At 33.3% G+C, this 12,885-nt stretch overlaps 1 protein-coding gene across 8 annotated transcripts in view; it reads left to right on the top strand.

The window, feature by feature from the left end:
* Positions 1 to 12,885, top strand: part of DMD (dystrophin) — a 2,125,071-nt gene that overhangs the window by 800,184 nt on the left and 1,312,002 nt on the right. For all 8 annotated transcript variants that reach the window (XM_074323908.1, XM_074323912.1, XM_074323913.1 and 5 more), the window contains exons 22-25: positions 2,825 to 2,970; positions 6,483 to 6,695; positions 9,962 to 10,075; positions 11,065 to 11,220. In XM_074323908.1, the coding sequence (XP_074180009.1) occupies positions 2,825 to 2,970; positions 6,483 to 6,695; positions 9,962 to 10,075; positions 11,065 to 11,220 (629 nt within the window). The remainder of the gene's footprint in view (positions 1 to 2,824; positions 2,971 to 6,482; positions 6,696 to 9,961; positions 10,076 to 11,064; positions 11,221 to 12,885) is intronic.

Here is a 12,885-nt window from a genome sequence, read left to right as displayed (position 1 = left end):
GTTTCAGGATGCTTCTCCATCAGTGGCTGAAAATGAGTCTTCCAAGGTTCGGTACTGTTCCCTCTGGAAACAGCATTCCTCAGGCTTGCTGTGTCCCCAAATGGAAGCTCCCTGTGAGTTCAGCTCCTGCTAGTTGGTTCCCATTATTGGTTTCTTGTAACTCCAAACCATACCTCTTTCTTTGTCCCACTAATCTTTGGAATGGTAGTGGCTTCCTGGTACTGTTCATCTATTGATTACCCATCATTCCTTGTGTAGCTCCTCATTTATTCCAACATTTTTATATCTAATTCTCTAGTTTAAATTTCTTTTATTGCATTATCTGGAAGGATCTCCCCACACATACCTCAGTTTTTCTTCACTGCCATTTATTTCCATTACTCATGAAAATGTCTTTGGTTATTTGTTCATTTCCTGACTCACCAATTAGATTTCAAGCATCATTAAATCTCGGGCTTTGCTTTTTTTATTTTTACTTTTTGCATCCCTGGTTCTCAGAGTATTGAATGAATATTGGCTGCATGAAGCAGTAAAAAATGATCGCAAGTAATTTATTAACATCCCCAGTTTTATAAATGAGGTCTAAGTTACTAAAATGTCAAGTAATTTGCCAAAGCTAGTAAGTGCAGAGCCAATTCCAAAGCACAGGGCAAAAAGTAGACTTCCCAGTTGTCATGCTACACAGCCTCTTTCTGCAGAAGCAGAATGGAGAAGCAGACTCTGTTAGGTATTCATAAAAACCTGTTGATCTTTCTCTAAGAATAAGGAATTGCAATATATTTATCACCTTTTTTTAAACTTCTCTCTCCCTCCGAACACATATTCATCATCTGGACAAAACTGGACTCATTCATATCACCTCTGGCTAGCTTCTAATATATGTTTGTCTCAGCAGCTGCCACAAGGGAAACAAGCACTGTTTTCCAGAATGTACATGTCCAAATTTAATGAAACTAAACTTTATAACCCATTCAACATACACCCTTGTCTCTCGGCTTCATCATAACAAAGTACTCCTTTACTTCATTACTATTCATGAGAATCCTCTTCACTTTTGCTTATTAATGCATACCTAACATTAGCATAAACGTACCTAGTCAGTGGAGAAACACATTATTTGTATGAAAGAAAACAGTGAGGTTGAAAGTACCACAGAGATCTTTCAATATGAAATCAGAAGTGCTCAGATTAAATAAAGCCTCTTAAGATAAACTTGGGTAGGAACTCCCAAATAAATATAAGCACAATTGAGTGCAATTCTTAGTTTGCATTTCTAACACACACTCTAAAAATATTTTACCATCTGATAACCCTGTTAAATAGGATGCAAAATACTTTTCTGTATTCCTCTCATTTAGTGTAAAAGCAATTGGTATGTAGAAGTGAAACTTATATGCTACGTATCTATTTAAAATAATGTGGATTAAATAATGCCATTTGATAGTTATTGAAACTAGTGTTTTGCACTGTGGTTTTATCTATTTAGGAAAATCCTCAGCCATTATCTCTTCAAATATGGCTTCTGCCCCATTTTTTCTCTCTGAAATTTTTGGGATACATTTATGTTAGACCACTTTTCTGTTTTTTTTAATTCTCTATTTCCCACCTTTTTGTCTTTCCATGCTTCATTCCAAATATACATTCCTGGACTATCTTCAGATTTACTGATTTTCTGTTTAGCTTTGTCTAATCTATTTTAAACCCATCCATTGTGTTATTGATTTTTACTTATTACATGTTTCAGTTCTAGAATTTCTTTTTAATTCTCCTTAAAAATCTGTTAGGTCATTTTTATGATTTCCAGTTTTCTACCCAAATTCTCAATCTTGTTAATCTCCTTGAACATGATTAGTATAGCTACTTAAGTCATACATTGTGTGTGTACATGTGTATGTGTGTGTATACAAAAAATATACAAATTATGTATAGTTGTATATAGCATATATACATAGATGCATATGTGATTTAAAGCTTATATATCGCTCTATAAAACTATATGTAAAGCTTATAAATATATATAAACACACACACATTGTATTTTCCCATATATATTCATTTCCTAATTTTATGTATACTTGGAAATGGATATGTGTGTGTGTGTATGTGTGTGTGTGTGTGTAAAAGTACACCACTTGGTAGTGGTTTTGATTTTGAAACGGGATGAGCCTGAGCCTGGTTTAAAATCCTGGCTGACAATTACTAGATGCTTAACTCTGAGCAAATTAGTTGGACTTTTTTACAGCCTCAGTATCCTTAACTGTAAATGAGAATAAAAATATGTATCTCATCGGTTTATTATAAAAATTAAGAATGATAATGTGTGTGGTAATTATTAAAATTTCTGACACATACTAAACATACATAAAGTGTTTTTCTAGTAAAATTAAAGGGTATAAGATGTAATTTAAAATATAAAGGGCTGTAGATAATGATACTTTTTTCCCCAAAGGCAAATGATGACACAGAACGAGCGTAGCCTTCAAAATCAGATATATATGGACTCTACTTATTTTCTCCAAGTACCATCTATGTTGGCAAGTTTACTTAGCCCCTTTGTATCTCCATTTCCTCACCTTGAAAATGAATTGAACAATGCATACCTTGCAAGGCTGATGTGAGGATTCAATGTAATATATGCATAGTTTCAGAATATCAGATGGATGAAGGAATATATCTTCGATATTATAATCTAATGTCATTTTCAGGCTTTTACATTTCGTTAATATTTGTAATTAGTAGTTTGGTTGAGTTTGCTGACAATTTAGGAAAACATAGTGACAAAGTTTAAAATGATTAAATTATTTTCTTTTCCCTTCTGATAAAGTTTTTGACACGTTGCCACCCATACGCTATCAGGAGACCATGAGCACCGTCCTGACATGGATCCAGCAGTCAGAAACCAAACTCTCTATACCTCAGGTTACCGTCACTGAATATGAAATCATGGAGCAGAGACTCAGCGAGTTACAGGTCTGTGAATATTTGCATGTCTTAAACAGCGCAGTGCGCATCTTATCTACCAAGCAATCACATTGGTGTAACCTTAAAACAATACTAGAATAAAATAATCGTGGCGAGTCTGATAGTTTACCAGTTGAAAAAAATGAAAATAAGACTTTAAAAATTGAATATTGTGGGGACAGAGCCCCAGAAAGTAGTTTACAGGCTCTCGGCCTCACGTGGAAGGGTGCTGGCTCGGGTGGTGAATGGCCGTCGGCTGTGGCTGATTGGCCGTCGGCTGTGGCCGGTTAGCCCATTGGCCGCTGGTATAACTGCTGCGGCTACCAAGGAGAGCCGAGAGAGAGGAACAGAGTCGAGAGAGTGGAGGAGAGTCGTTGGTCGGTTAGTTGGCGGAAAGACGGACGGCAGGTCACGCGTCCGGTGGGCTCAGCCTCCAGTGAGACCATAGTGGTGTGACTCCCCTACCTATGGCTCCGTGGGTGTTCCTTTTCGGCCTCACCATATCCTGCGTTCTTGTGTGGGGAGCGGGAGCAGAGACCCCGCAGGCCGCCCTGCCTGAAAGATGGTGCAGCAAGAAGGCCTCCGCGCACGACAAATGGCGCAGCGAGCAGGGTCTCCCGCACGACAAATATGTTATGCATTTTTTCTCTCTATAAGATCAAACTTCCATCTTTGAAGACAATGATATGGTCTGCTTATGAAGTGTATGCTTTCTCATTTAATATGTATTTTAGACACATTGATTTTGAGTATTATGAGAGTTGTGGTACTATTTTCCTCCTTTGCTTGCTGACGTATAACTCCTCTCATATTTCCAAACAAACAGAAGGAGGTAAAATGGTGTAGTTGCAAAATTAGTTTTAATTTAAACACTAGTCTTATGTAATGATGTAGTTAGTTATTTGAGTTCTAATAAATATGTTTTTAACAGCCTTATATTGGGATATATTAAATGCTTATATGCAAAATGAAAGAAATAATTTATAAGAGATTTTAGAATCTTTTCCTACTCTCTCTGAAAAGCCTGTGTTGTATATCAATCACATTTTAGTTTTTAAGATATGAAAACATGCTCATTAGTTTAGGAACTGAAATCATATATCCATATTTTTAGAATTAAATTTAGAAAAAATATTAAAATTTTAGCTTTGTTATATCAAGAGATCTTTATTGAGAATGAAATATTATTAACAAAATAATTTTAGAAGTATTTTGTCAAATAAATTTAAAAAAAACAAAACATTTCCTAGTGTATATTATCCCATTTAGACTATTTCCTCTAATATAATACCAAACACACTATAACTGTTTAATATTTTTTCCATTTCTGTTGTTGTTTTTAATACCTCGAATGATTCCAAATTTACTTTGAACAATATGTGACTTAATAGAACTATAAATTTTTAAAAAATAAGAGTACAAAGGTATAGCAACTAGGGGAGTGGATTAAATACAGAAGAAATGGTGCATGGATGAGTAGAAAAGTACATTTCTACTGAGAAAACAGTGAAGAGAGAGGAAAATTATTTACAAATATTATTAAGAAAATATATTAACTAACTGAAAAAAATTGAAGTTAGAACCTTGCATCAAATGTTACACCAAAACAAAATACCACATAAATTAAAAAGTTCCAAAACATTTTAATAAATGTTGGAGAAATTTTTAATAAAAATCTTTAAAAACATACGGGAAACATAAACATCAATGGAAGAAGTCACAAACATTGTAAAAACACCAGAGACAATTTAAAAGAAAAATGAGACCAACAATAAATTTGTTTGAATAAGGGCAAAAGTCATAAATAAGGAATTCACCAAAACAACCACTAAACATATGAAAAATTATAACTCATAAAAGAAGAAGTACAGATTTACAAAGTGAGATATCATTTTTCACATAGTAAATTACAAAAGAAAGAAACCCCAACAAACCCAAAAGAGATAATCAGTGCAGACCTGGCAGCAATAAGCTATATTATCACTAACTGGTGGAGATGTAAATGAATGTACATTTTGCTGAGGAAAACTTTTCAATACCTCTTAATAACTTGCAAAATAATTCATTTAATTGTGTATGTGAATATTATTTCCATGAAGTCTCTGTCTTATGGGAATAATCAGAATGTACTCAAAGATATAGGTAGATTGAGGCAGATAGATTTTAAACATAATTTACAGAAGTAGAAAGTTCAAAATTAATTTTTAGAGCTAATAATGGGACATGGTTAAATGCCCTGCTCAAAATATAGTTATATGCATGCTATATACGTATTGTCTAAATAATCAAACAACGGTAACAGTTTAATAAAGTAAAATAAAACAAAGTAAAAATTAAAATACCATAAAATATGCATAAGGTATTATGGAACCATAAAAGTTATTTGTTTGACATATTTTGGGTATGTTATAGATCACATTATAAAAGTAGGAATGAATGTGTATGTGTGCACATCATAAGATCAGATATTCAGTATTTAGTTACACATAGAGAAAACTGGAAGTTTATACAAAATCATAATAGTTGTATATAATGTGTATTTTTCCATTTTTTATCTTGAACCTTTATTACTTTATAACCAGAAAGTGAAATTTAAATGAATATTGAGGAGGGGAAACCTAAAGATAGGCATCCTATTAAAAGGGATTGCATAGGTGTATGTGTATATACACATACTCACATACACACACACACACACACACACACACACACAGTCCAAAAAAATGTGTATACATTTTAAGAAAGGAAAAAAAACTGCATTAAAATTGTAATACTCAGTATATACCGGTAACAAAAGATGAATACAAATCATGTGTATATATTTTTTGGTACCCCTGGCATGCATGCATATATATATATATATATATATATATATATATATATATATATATATATATATATTTTTTTTTTTTTTTTTAAAGACATTGGCATATTTTGTAGTATTTTAAATTCCTCCGAAAATTACCCTAGAATTTCACTATAATACTAGAAAATATACCAATGTCTTTTGAAAAATATTGATACTTTAGTTAACCTGGTATTAGTAGACCATCCAGCTGGTAACTTATTCTCAGTTTTGTTTTTCCATATATCAATATGATTTAGTTATATTTTTAACTAGGGAGGTTAGAAGTTGTCTTCCTAAAGGCTCAGTATAATTAACTGTATTACAAATGTAGTTAGTAATATACAGACATGATAGAATCAAATTAGTTGTGTTAAAACGGTTGCTATAAGATACAGTTTTGGATATATTTCACATTGTTCATAAAAGTAGGCATAGATTTTAAAATAACATTACTAAATGCTGCGAAAATTACTCTCATGATAAAAAGTAGAATTTCAATTAGCACTAGTTATTTTATAACTAGTATTACATCATCTATTGTTATAGATAGTTGAATCACCTAGCTTTCAAGTTCATTTCATTTAACTGAAGAAGTTTGTCACTGCTCCTGCACAATGAAACCTATTATTATTCATCAGTTAGTATACATGTACTTTCTGTTTTCATTTTGGAGGCTTTACAAAGTTCTCTGCAAGAGCAGCAAAGTGGCGTAAACTATCTCAGCACCACTGTGAAAGAGATGTCACAGAAAGCGCCCTCTGACGTTAGCCGGAAATACCAATCAGAATTTGAAGCGATTGAGGGCCGCTGGAAGAAGCTCTCCTCCCAGCTGGTCGAACGTTGCCAAAAGCTAGAGGAGCAAATGGCTAAACTCCGAAAAATTCAGGTAATTCAAGATTTTACCTTTTATATACATTCTTTTTTAACTTTTTTCTCCCCTAATAATGCGTTATAAAATTTAAGGTAAGTTAACTTCTGTAGTTGTTCAAAGTCAGTGATAAATCTTTCAATTTTTTTTTTAAAGGAAACAGTAATTAGGAGTTCCGCTTCTTAGATTTTCTTTCTTCCTTTTTTTTTTAAATTAGTTTCAGGTGTACAAAACAATGTAACAGACATTTACACCCCTCACAAAGTCATAACCCCCTCCCCCAATCTACTACCCCTCAGGTATCATATATAGCTGTTGCAGTTCCATTGACTCCATTCCATATGCTGTATGCCACATGCTGTGACTATATATATATATATAAATAAAATTATAGTTGACATGCAGTATTATTCAGCTTCAGCTTCAGATGTACAGCGCAGTGGTCAGGCATCTACACCGTCCGTGAAGTGGTCTCCCTAATAAGACAAGTGTCCATCGGATACTCCACCAAATCTTCACAACATTAATTGTTTATACTCCACAAACTGTCTTTTGTATCCCTGTGGCAATGTTGTGAATACCAATTTGTACTTTCTAATCCCCTCATCTTCTCCCTCATCCCCACCCCCTCCCATCTAGCAACCCTCAGTTTTTTCTCTATATCTCTGAGACTGTTTCTCATTAGTTTGCTCATTTATTCTATCTTTAGATTCTACATATAAGTGAGATCATATGGTATTTGACCTTCTCCATCTGACTTATTTCACTTAACATAATGTTCTCTAGGTCCATCCATATCATTGCAAATGGTAAGATTTCATTCTTCTTTATGGCTGCGTAATACTCCATTGTCTAAATGTACCACAGTTTCTTAATCCAGTTATTTACCGATGGGCATTTCAGTTGTTTCCAAGTCTTGACAATTATGAATAGCACTGCAATAAACATAGGGGTGTGTATATTTTTTCAAATTAGCATTTTGGATTTCTCTGGATCAATACCTAAGAGTGGAATTGCTGGGTCATAAGGTAGTTCCATTTCCAGTTTTTTGAGGAACCTCCATACTGATTTCCTTAGTGGCTGCACCAATCTGCAATCTCACCAGCAGTGCACCAGGGCTCCCTTTTCTGCACATCCTCGCCAGCACTTTTTTGTTGATGAGAGCCATTCTTACCAGAGTGAGGTGATATCTCATTGTGTTTTTTATTTGCATTTCTCTAATGAATAGTGAGGTTGGAGATTTTTTCATGTCTGTGGGCCATCTATATGTCCTCTTTAGAGAAATGTCTCTTTATGTCCTCTGCCCATTTTTTAATTGGGTTGTCAGTTTTCTTGGTGTTGAGTTGTATGAGTTTTTTATAAATTTTGGATATTAACCCCTTAATAGATGTCTCATTGACAAATATCTTCTCCCATTCAGTAGGATGCCTTTTTGTTTTATTGATGGTTTCCTTTGCTGTGAAAAGAACTTTTTAGTTTGATGTAATCCCATATGTTTATTTTTTCTCTTCCCTTGCCCAAGGGGATATATTAGTAAATATATTACTAAGGATAATATCTGCATAGATTTTCATTGAAATTATTTTTTTCCACCAATACCAATGAGATTTAAATGTATTTTTAGCTCAGATAGTGTTCAACACTAATCTTACCTTTAGTCTGGATGTCCTTTAAAATATAGCTATCATTTATCTTATGAATAAATAAAAAAGTTATCTACCATGTAATATAGTCATGTCATTTCAGAGCATATTTAACTTATAATTATGTGTATAAACTTAACCCCGTCACCTTCCACGACCGGCTTCTACTGACTTAATTGATTTGAATAGTGCCACATATTAATAATCACCCAAGCTGAAAATAGTAACAGTTACAGTCTACTCTAAAGTCTAAAATATTTAATGATATAAGCGATATCTCTCTTATGTGGTGAATTCTTGTGAATAATAATGTTGCTAAGAATCTTTGAAAGCATCATGCATGATGAAAAAACATTGGAACAAGAAGCTTCTGTAATTTAATTGTGTGTGTGTGTGTGTGTGTGTGTGTGTGTGTGTGTGTGTGTATAGTCACAGGATGCGGAGTACAGCATAGAGAATAGAGCAAATGGAGTTGTGACAGCTATATATATATGATGTCAGAGGGGTAGTAGATTGGGTGTAAATGTCTAACTATTACATTGTTTTGTGCACCTGGAACTAATAATCAAAAAAACAAAACAAGCTTCTGGATTTAAATCTCAGTGAGGTACTCTGTTTTTCTTACCTTGTACAAACCAAAAGACTGAGCAGTCCTAAAACATTCTGTAACGTACAACATACACATGTACATGTTTCTACATATAAACATGTGTGCATTTATATGCACACCTACATGCATACATAATGTCTGAACTAGGACAACGGTAACATGAAAGAAGCATAAAACCAAACTTAAGAGATATCAGCAAAAGGGTGATGGTGAAATCGAGAGTTCTTAGATTTAGTCTAATGCTTTTAGAATTCTTATTAATCAGATTGAAGGGGTAACTTTCCGAGCATCACATATCTTCAATAGAAATTTAAGAAAGGAGAAAATAGCACATCTGAACAGCATAGTGGCATTATATGGAAAATAAAGAAGTTCGGAAATCATACATTTGAAAAGTAGCCAAAAAAAGCAGTGGGCAGTATATGAAAGCATAAAGGGAGGTACTTGGCTATTTATAAATGATAAAAGAGGACATTTTTCACCTGATCTTTACTTCAACCTGATAAGGCAACTAAGAAATTCAAAGCAAAAGTTTTCTCTCTGAGGATGACAAAATCTTCGTCTGAAAGTTCCCAACTGGAAGGCCTATTTAAACTGTCAACAGCAACAAACAATTTGTGGAAGTTCAGGTTTAGGGAGGCTATAAAGACACCATGACATTGAGTTTAATGTTCATAGTTTGTTTTATGTACTGTAAAGGCACATTGTTAGTATTATCATGAGTTGTTGTGTAACTTAAAATTTCGCAAGAGGGGGATATGATTTAATGTTCTCGAGAGTAACATCATAAAACCACATTTGGTAGTTATTTTTTATTTTTAACAATAGCAGACTTCACACACCAGTGCTTATACAGTAGACCATAAAAATGCAGGCTCAGTCAAAATAGTCTTTTCCTCAAGAGCTACTTAGAGACATCCTTCAAACATGGGAATTGTTCCTGGGCTTGTGTTTAGACATATTACCGTGATGAATCGTGGTTAGAGATATCAGCACCCCAACAATGCCTTGCAATGTGTCTCTGATTCCAGAATCACATAAAAACCCTGAAGAAATGGATGGCTGAAGTTGGTGTTTTCCTGAAGGAAGAATGGCCTGCCCTTGGGGATTTAGAAATCCTTAAAAAGCAGCTGAAGCAGTGCAGGGTAAGATCTGTATGTGATACCTTTCACATGAAGACTTTTATATAGAACTCTTTTTTTTTTTTTTTTTTTGGTTATATCAGTGGTTCTCAAACAGGGGTGATTCCCTCCCAAACCCCAGGGGACATTTAGCAGTTTCTAGAATCATTTTTGTTTGTCACAACTTCGAGTAGGGTGGATTCCACTGGCCTGTAGTGGGTGGAGCCCAGGGATGCTTCTAAATAGCCTGCAATGTACGGGACAGCCCCCCACAACAGGGGACTGTGCAGTCCCAAATGCCAGTAATGTAAAGGTTGAGAAACTGGGTTAAGTAAATGAGAAACAGAAAAACATAGCCTTTTACTCAACCCTCAATATACATGATTATTTTAGTATAAGATACAGTTGACTCTAAAGGTAAATAATTATTTGAGCTTTTGTTATATCTTCTTACAGATTATTGGGCATTCTGTGTTGCTCTTTCCATGCATATTGAACTGTACTACAATATTATATGCTATGGATTTTTGAAATAATATTCATTATACCATTGTCATGCAATGGGAAGAAAATAATCTAACTCTTTAAATAATTTCCTTTATAAATACAAGCAGAAAAATGAAATCCACCTTATACATAACATTCACACCTATCATATTATAACCGATTGCAGCAATAGCCTGTGTTTGAAAACCAGAATCCTTCCCAAAACAATGATGTATAAGAAACGCATTATTTTCACACATTTTTCTAACATGAAATAGTAAATTTATTTTCTTTTGTATCTAATCTAAGTAGAATACAGGTAATTCCATACTTCATTCATGCCATAAAAACCACTGAACATTTTTTGCATGGCTTATATCTAAGCCGTGTGTGTGTGTGTATTTCAGATTTTAAAAAGACAAAATTCATGTGTCACGTCATGATTCCTAATTTTATGTTGCCTGTGTTGCATTTCTAATATGTTGATGTAATTGTTTCCAGCGAACTTAAATTTATTATTTCCTTAGCTTTTAGTCAATGATATCCAGACAATTCAGCCCAGTCTAAATAGTGTCAATGAAGGTGGGGAGAAGATAAAGAATGAAGCGGAGCCAGAGTTTGCTTCCAGATTTGAGACAGAACTCAGAGAACTTAACACTGAGTGGGATCACATGTGCCGACAGGTACGTACAGTCTCTTTCACCATGGATTGCCTCTATTAAATTAAGATTTCTTAATGTCTCCCTTCATCATTGTCCTTATAAAAAGTGTAGTCTCTGACTAGGTTGAAGCTTTAAAGGATGGTGAATTCAACCATTCTTTGTCTAGCATGTCAAATATCATCATAGCAGATATTTTCATATGTACTCATTGGGGTCCTAAAATGACCTTCTTGAATATAACTGTCATATTGGGCATTATTTAGATTGAATGGTTTCTCCAGTATATAACTTAATAATAATAATTGGATTAACAAAATATACTTTACACTTGTATACTTGGTACAGAAATAAAATGAATAATACTGTCTTTTGTCGGTGTAATACACATGTAAAATGTGTACCCACGTTGTTGGCCCAAACTTTCAGGACAAAAATGTTTTGCTTTAATTTTTTAATTCAAATTTTTGTTTGTTTACTTTTAAGTACTTGTTGTTTGTATTATAAAGGAATTTTAGCATTTATTTTTAAACATATTATGGTACAATAAATTTTATGTAACAAAAAAATAATAAAACACAAGAACAGATACAAGTTACAAGAAATTTTATGTACTGGTAACAAATTTACGATACTTACACATCATAGAAAGCCAACAACTCTTCGACATTGCAAGTTCATCGTAAGTTCAACAAAACTGATTATCGTATTCCAGCGTTATTATTTTGCATGCGGATATCATTATTGATTTCTAGAGTTACACTTTTAACTCACCAGCATAAATAAAAGAATTGAAAACATTTATACAGATGTGGAATTAGTACTACCCATGTATAATACACATTCTTATTTTTCCCTCACAAATTTGGGCAAAAAAATGCACATTATACCTTTACATAGCAAAATACAGTATATATGTATGCACAAATATAAATAACTTTTACTTCTGATTGTTTAAGATTCGCAAGTTTGGCTACTTCATTTATTTCAATAAATGAATTAAAATTGGGAAATAGTTAAGAACAGCTCAGTGAAAAAAAACACAAAGTAGCTGTACACACATCTGAGCTCCTCATTTTTATACAGCAGTGTTTTATAATACAACTATTTACTTTCAATTTCAAAGTTAAATTATGGAAAAGTAAATATTATATACACAAGTAGTGCATATCTAATACTTACTATTAAAAAGATGAAATTTTGACCCAAAACAGTTATTACTTTTCAACACACCAATACCTTTTCTGAAATTAATGAGAGGTTTCATTTTATGTGTATTTGAGGCAGTTAGTCTTTTGTTATTTCTAAGTAACCTTTCAAAGTTGCAAAGGAATCAGGCTAAAAGGCAGAAACTAAATTTGAAAAAGACAAGAATTTAGAAAAATAAAAGTCAAGTCAAGTCACCCAGCTAATACCACCGCTGACAAATGCTCAACAGTTCTATTAACTCAGAGATGAGATAGCCCTGGGTCAGCTAGCGTGCATTCTTCTCTTGGAGTAACCCAGTTCTAGAAGGGATGTTCAGGGGGAAAAAAAAAAAAATAAAAAAAAAAATAAATATATATATATATATATATATATATATATATATATATATTAGTTAGTTAGATAATAGATTATACCACTGATGTTTTCCTGGAAGGCCAGTACGAAAGGTATTTGTTGAATATTTTTAATGGATTAATACAA

This window comes from Rhinolophus sinicus, chromosome X (genome assembly GCF_036562045.2).
Source record: "Rhinolophus sinicus isolate RSC01 chromosome X, ASM3656204v1, whole genome shotgun sequence".
Taxonomy (NCBI): Eukaryota; Metazoa; Chordata; class Mammalia; order Chiroptera; family Rhinolophidae; genus Rhinolophus; species Rhinolophus sinicus.
The sequence above is the reverse complement of the archived record's forward strand: the minus strand, read 5'-3'. Positions and strand labels throughout refer to the sequence as shown.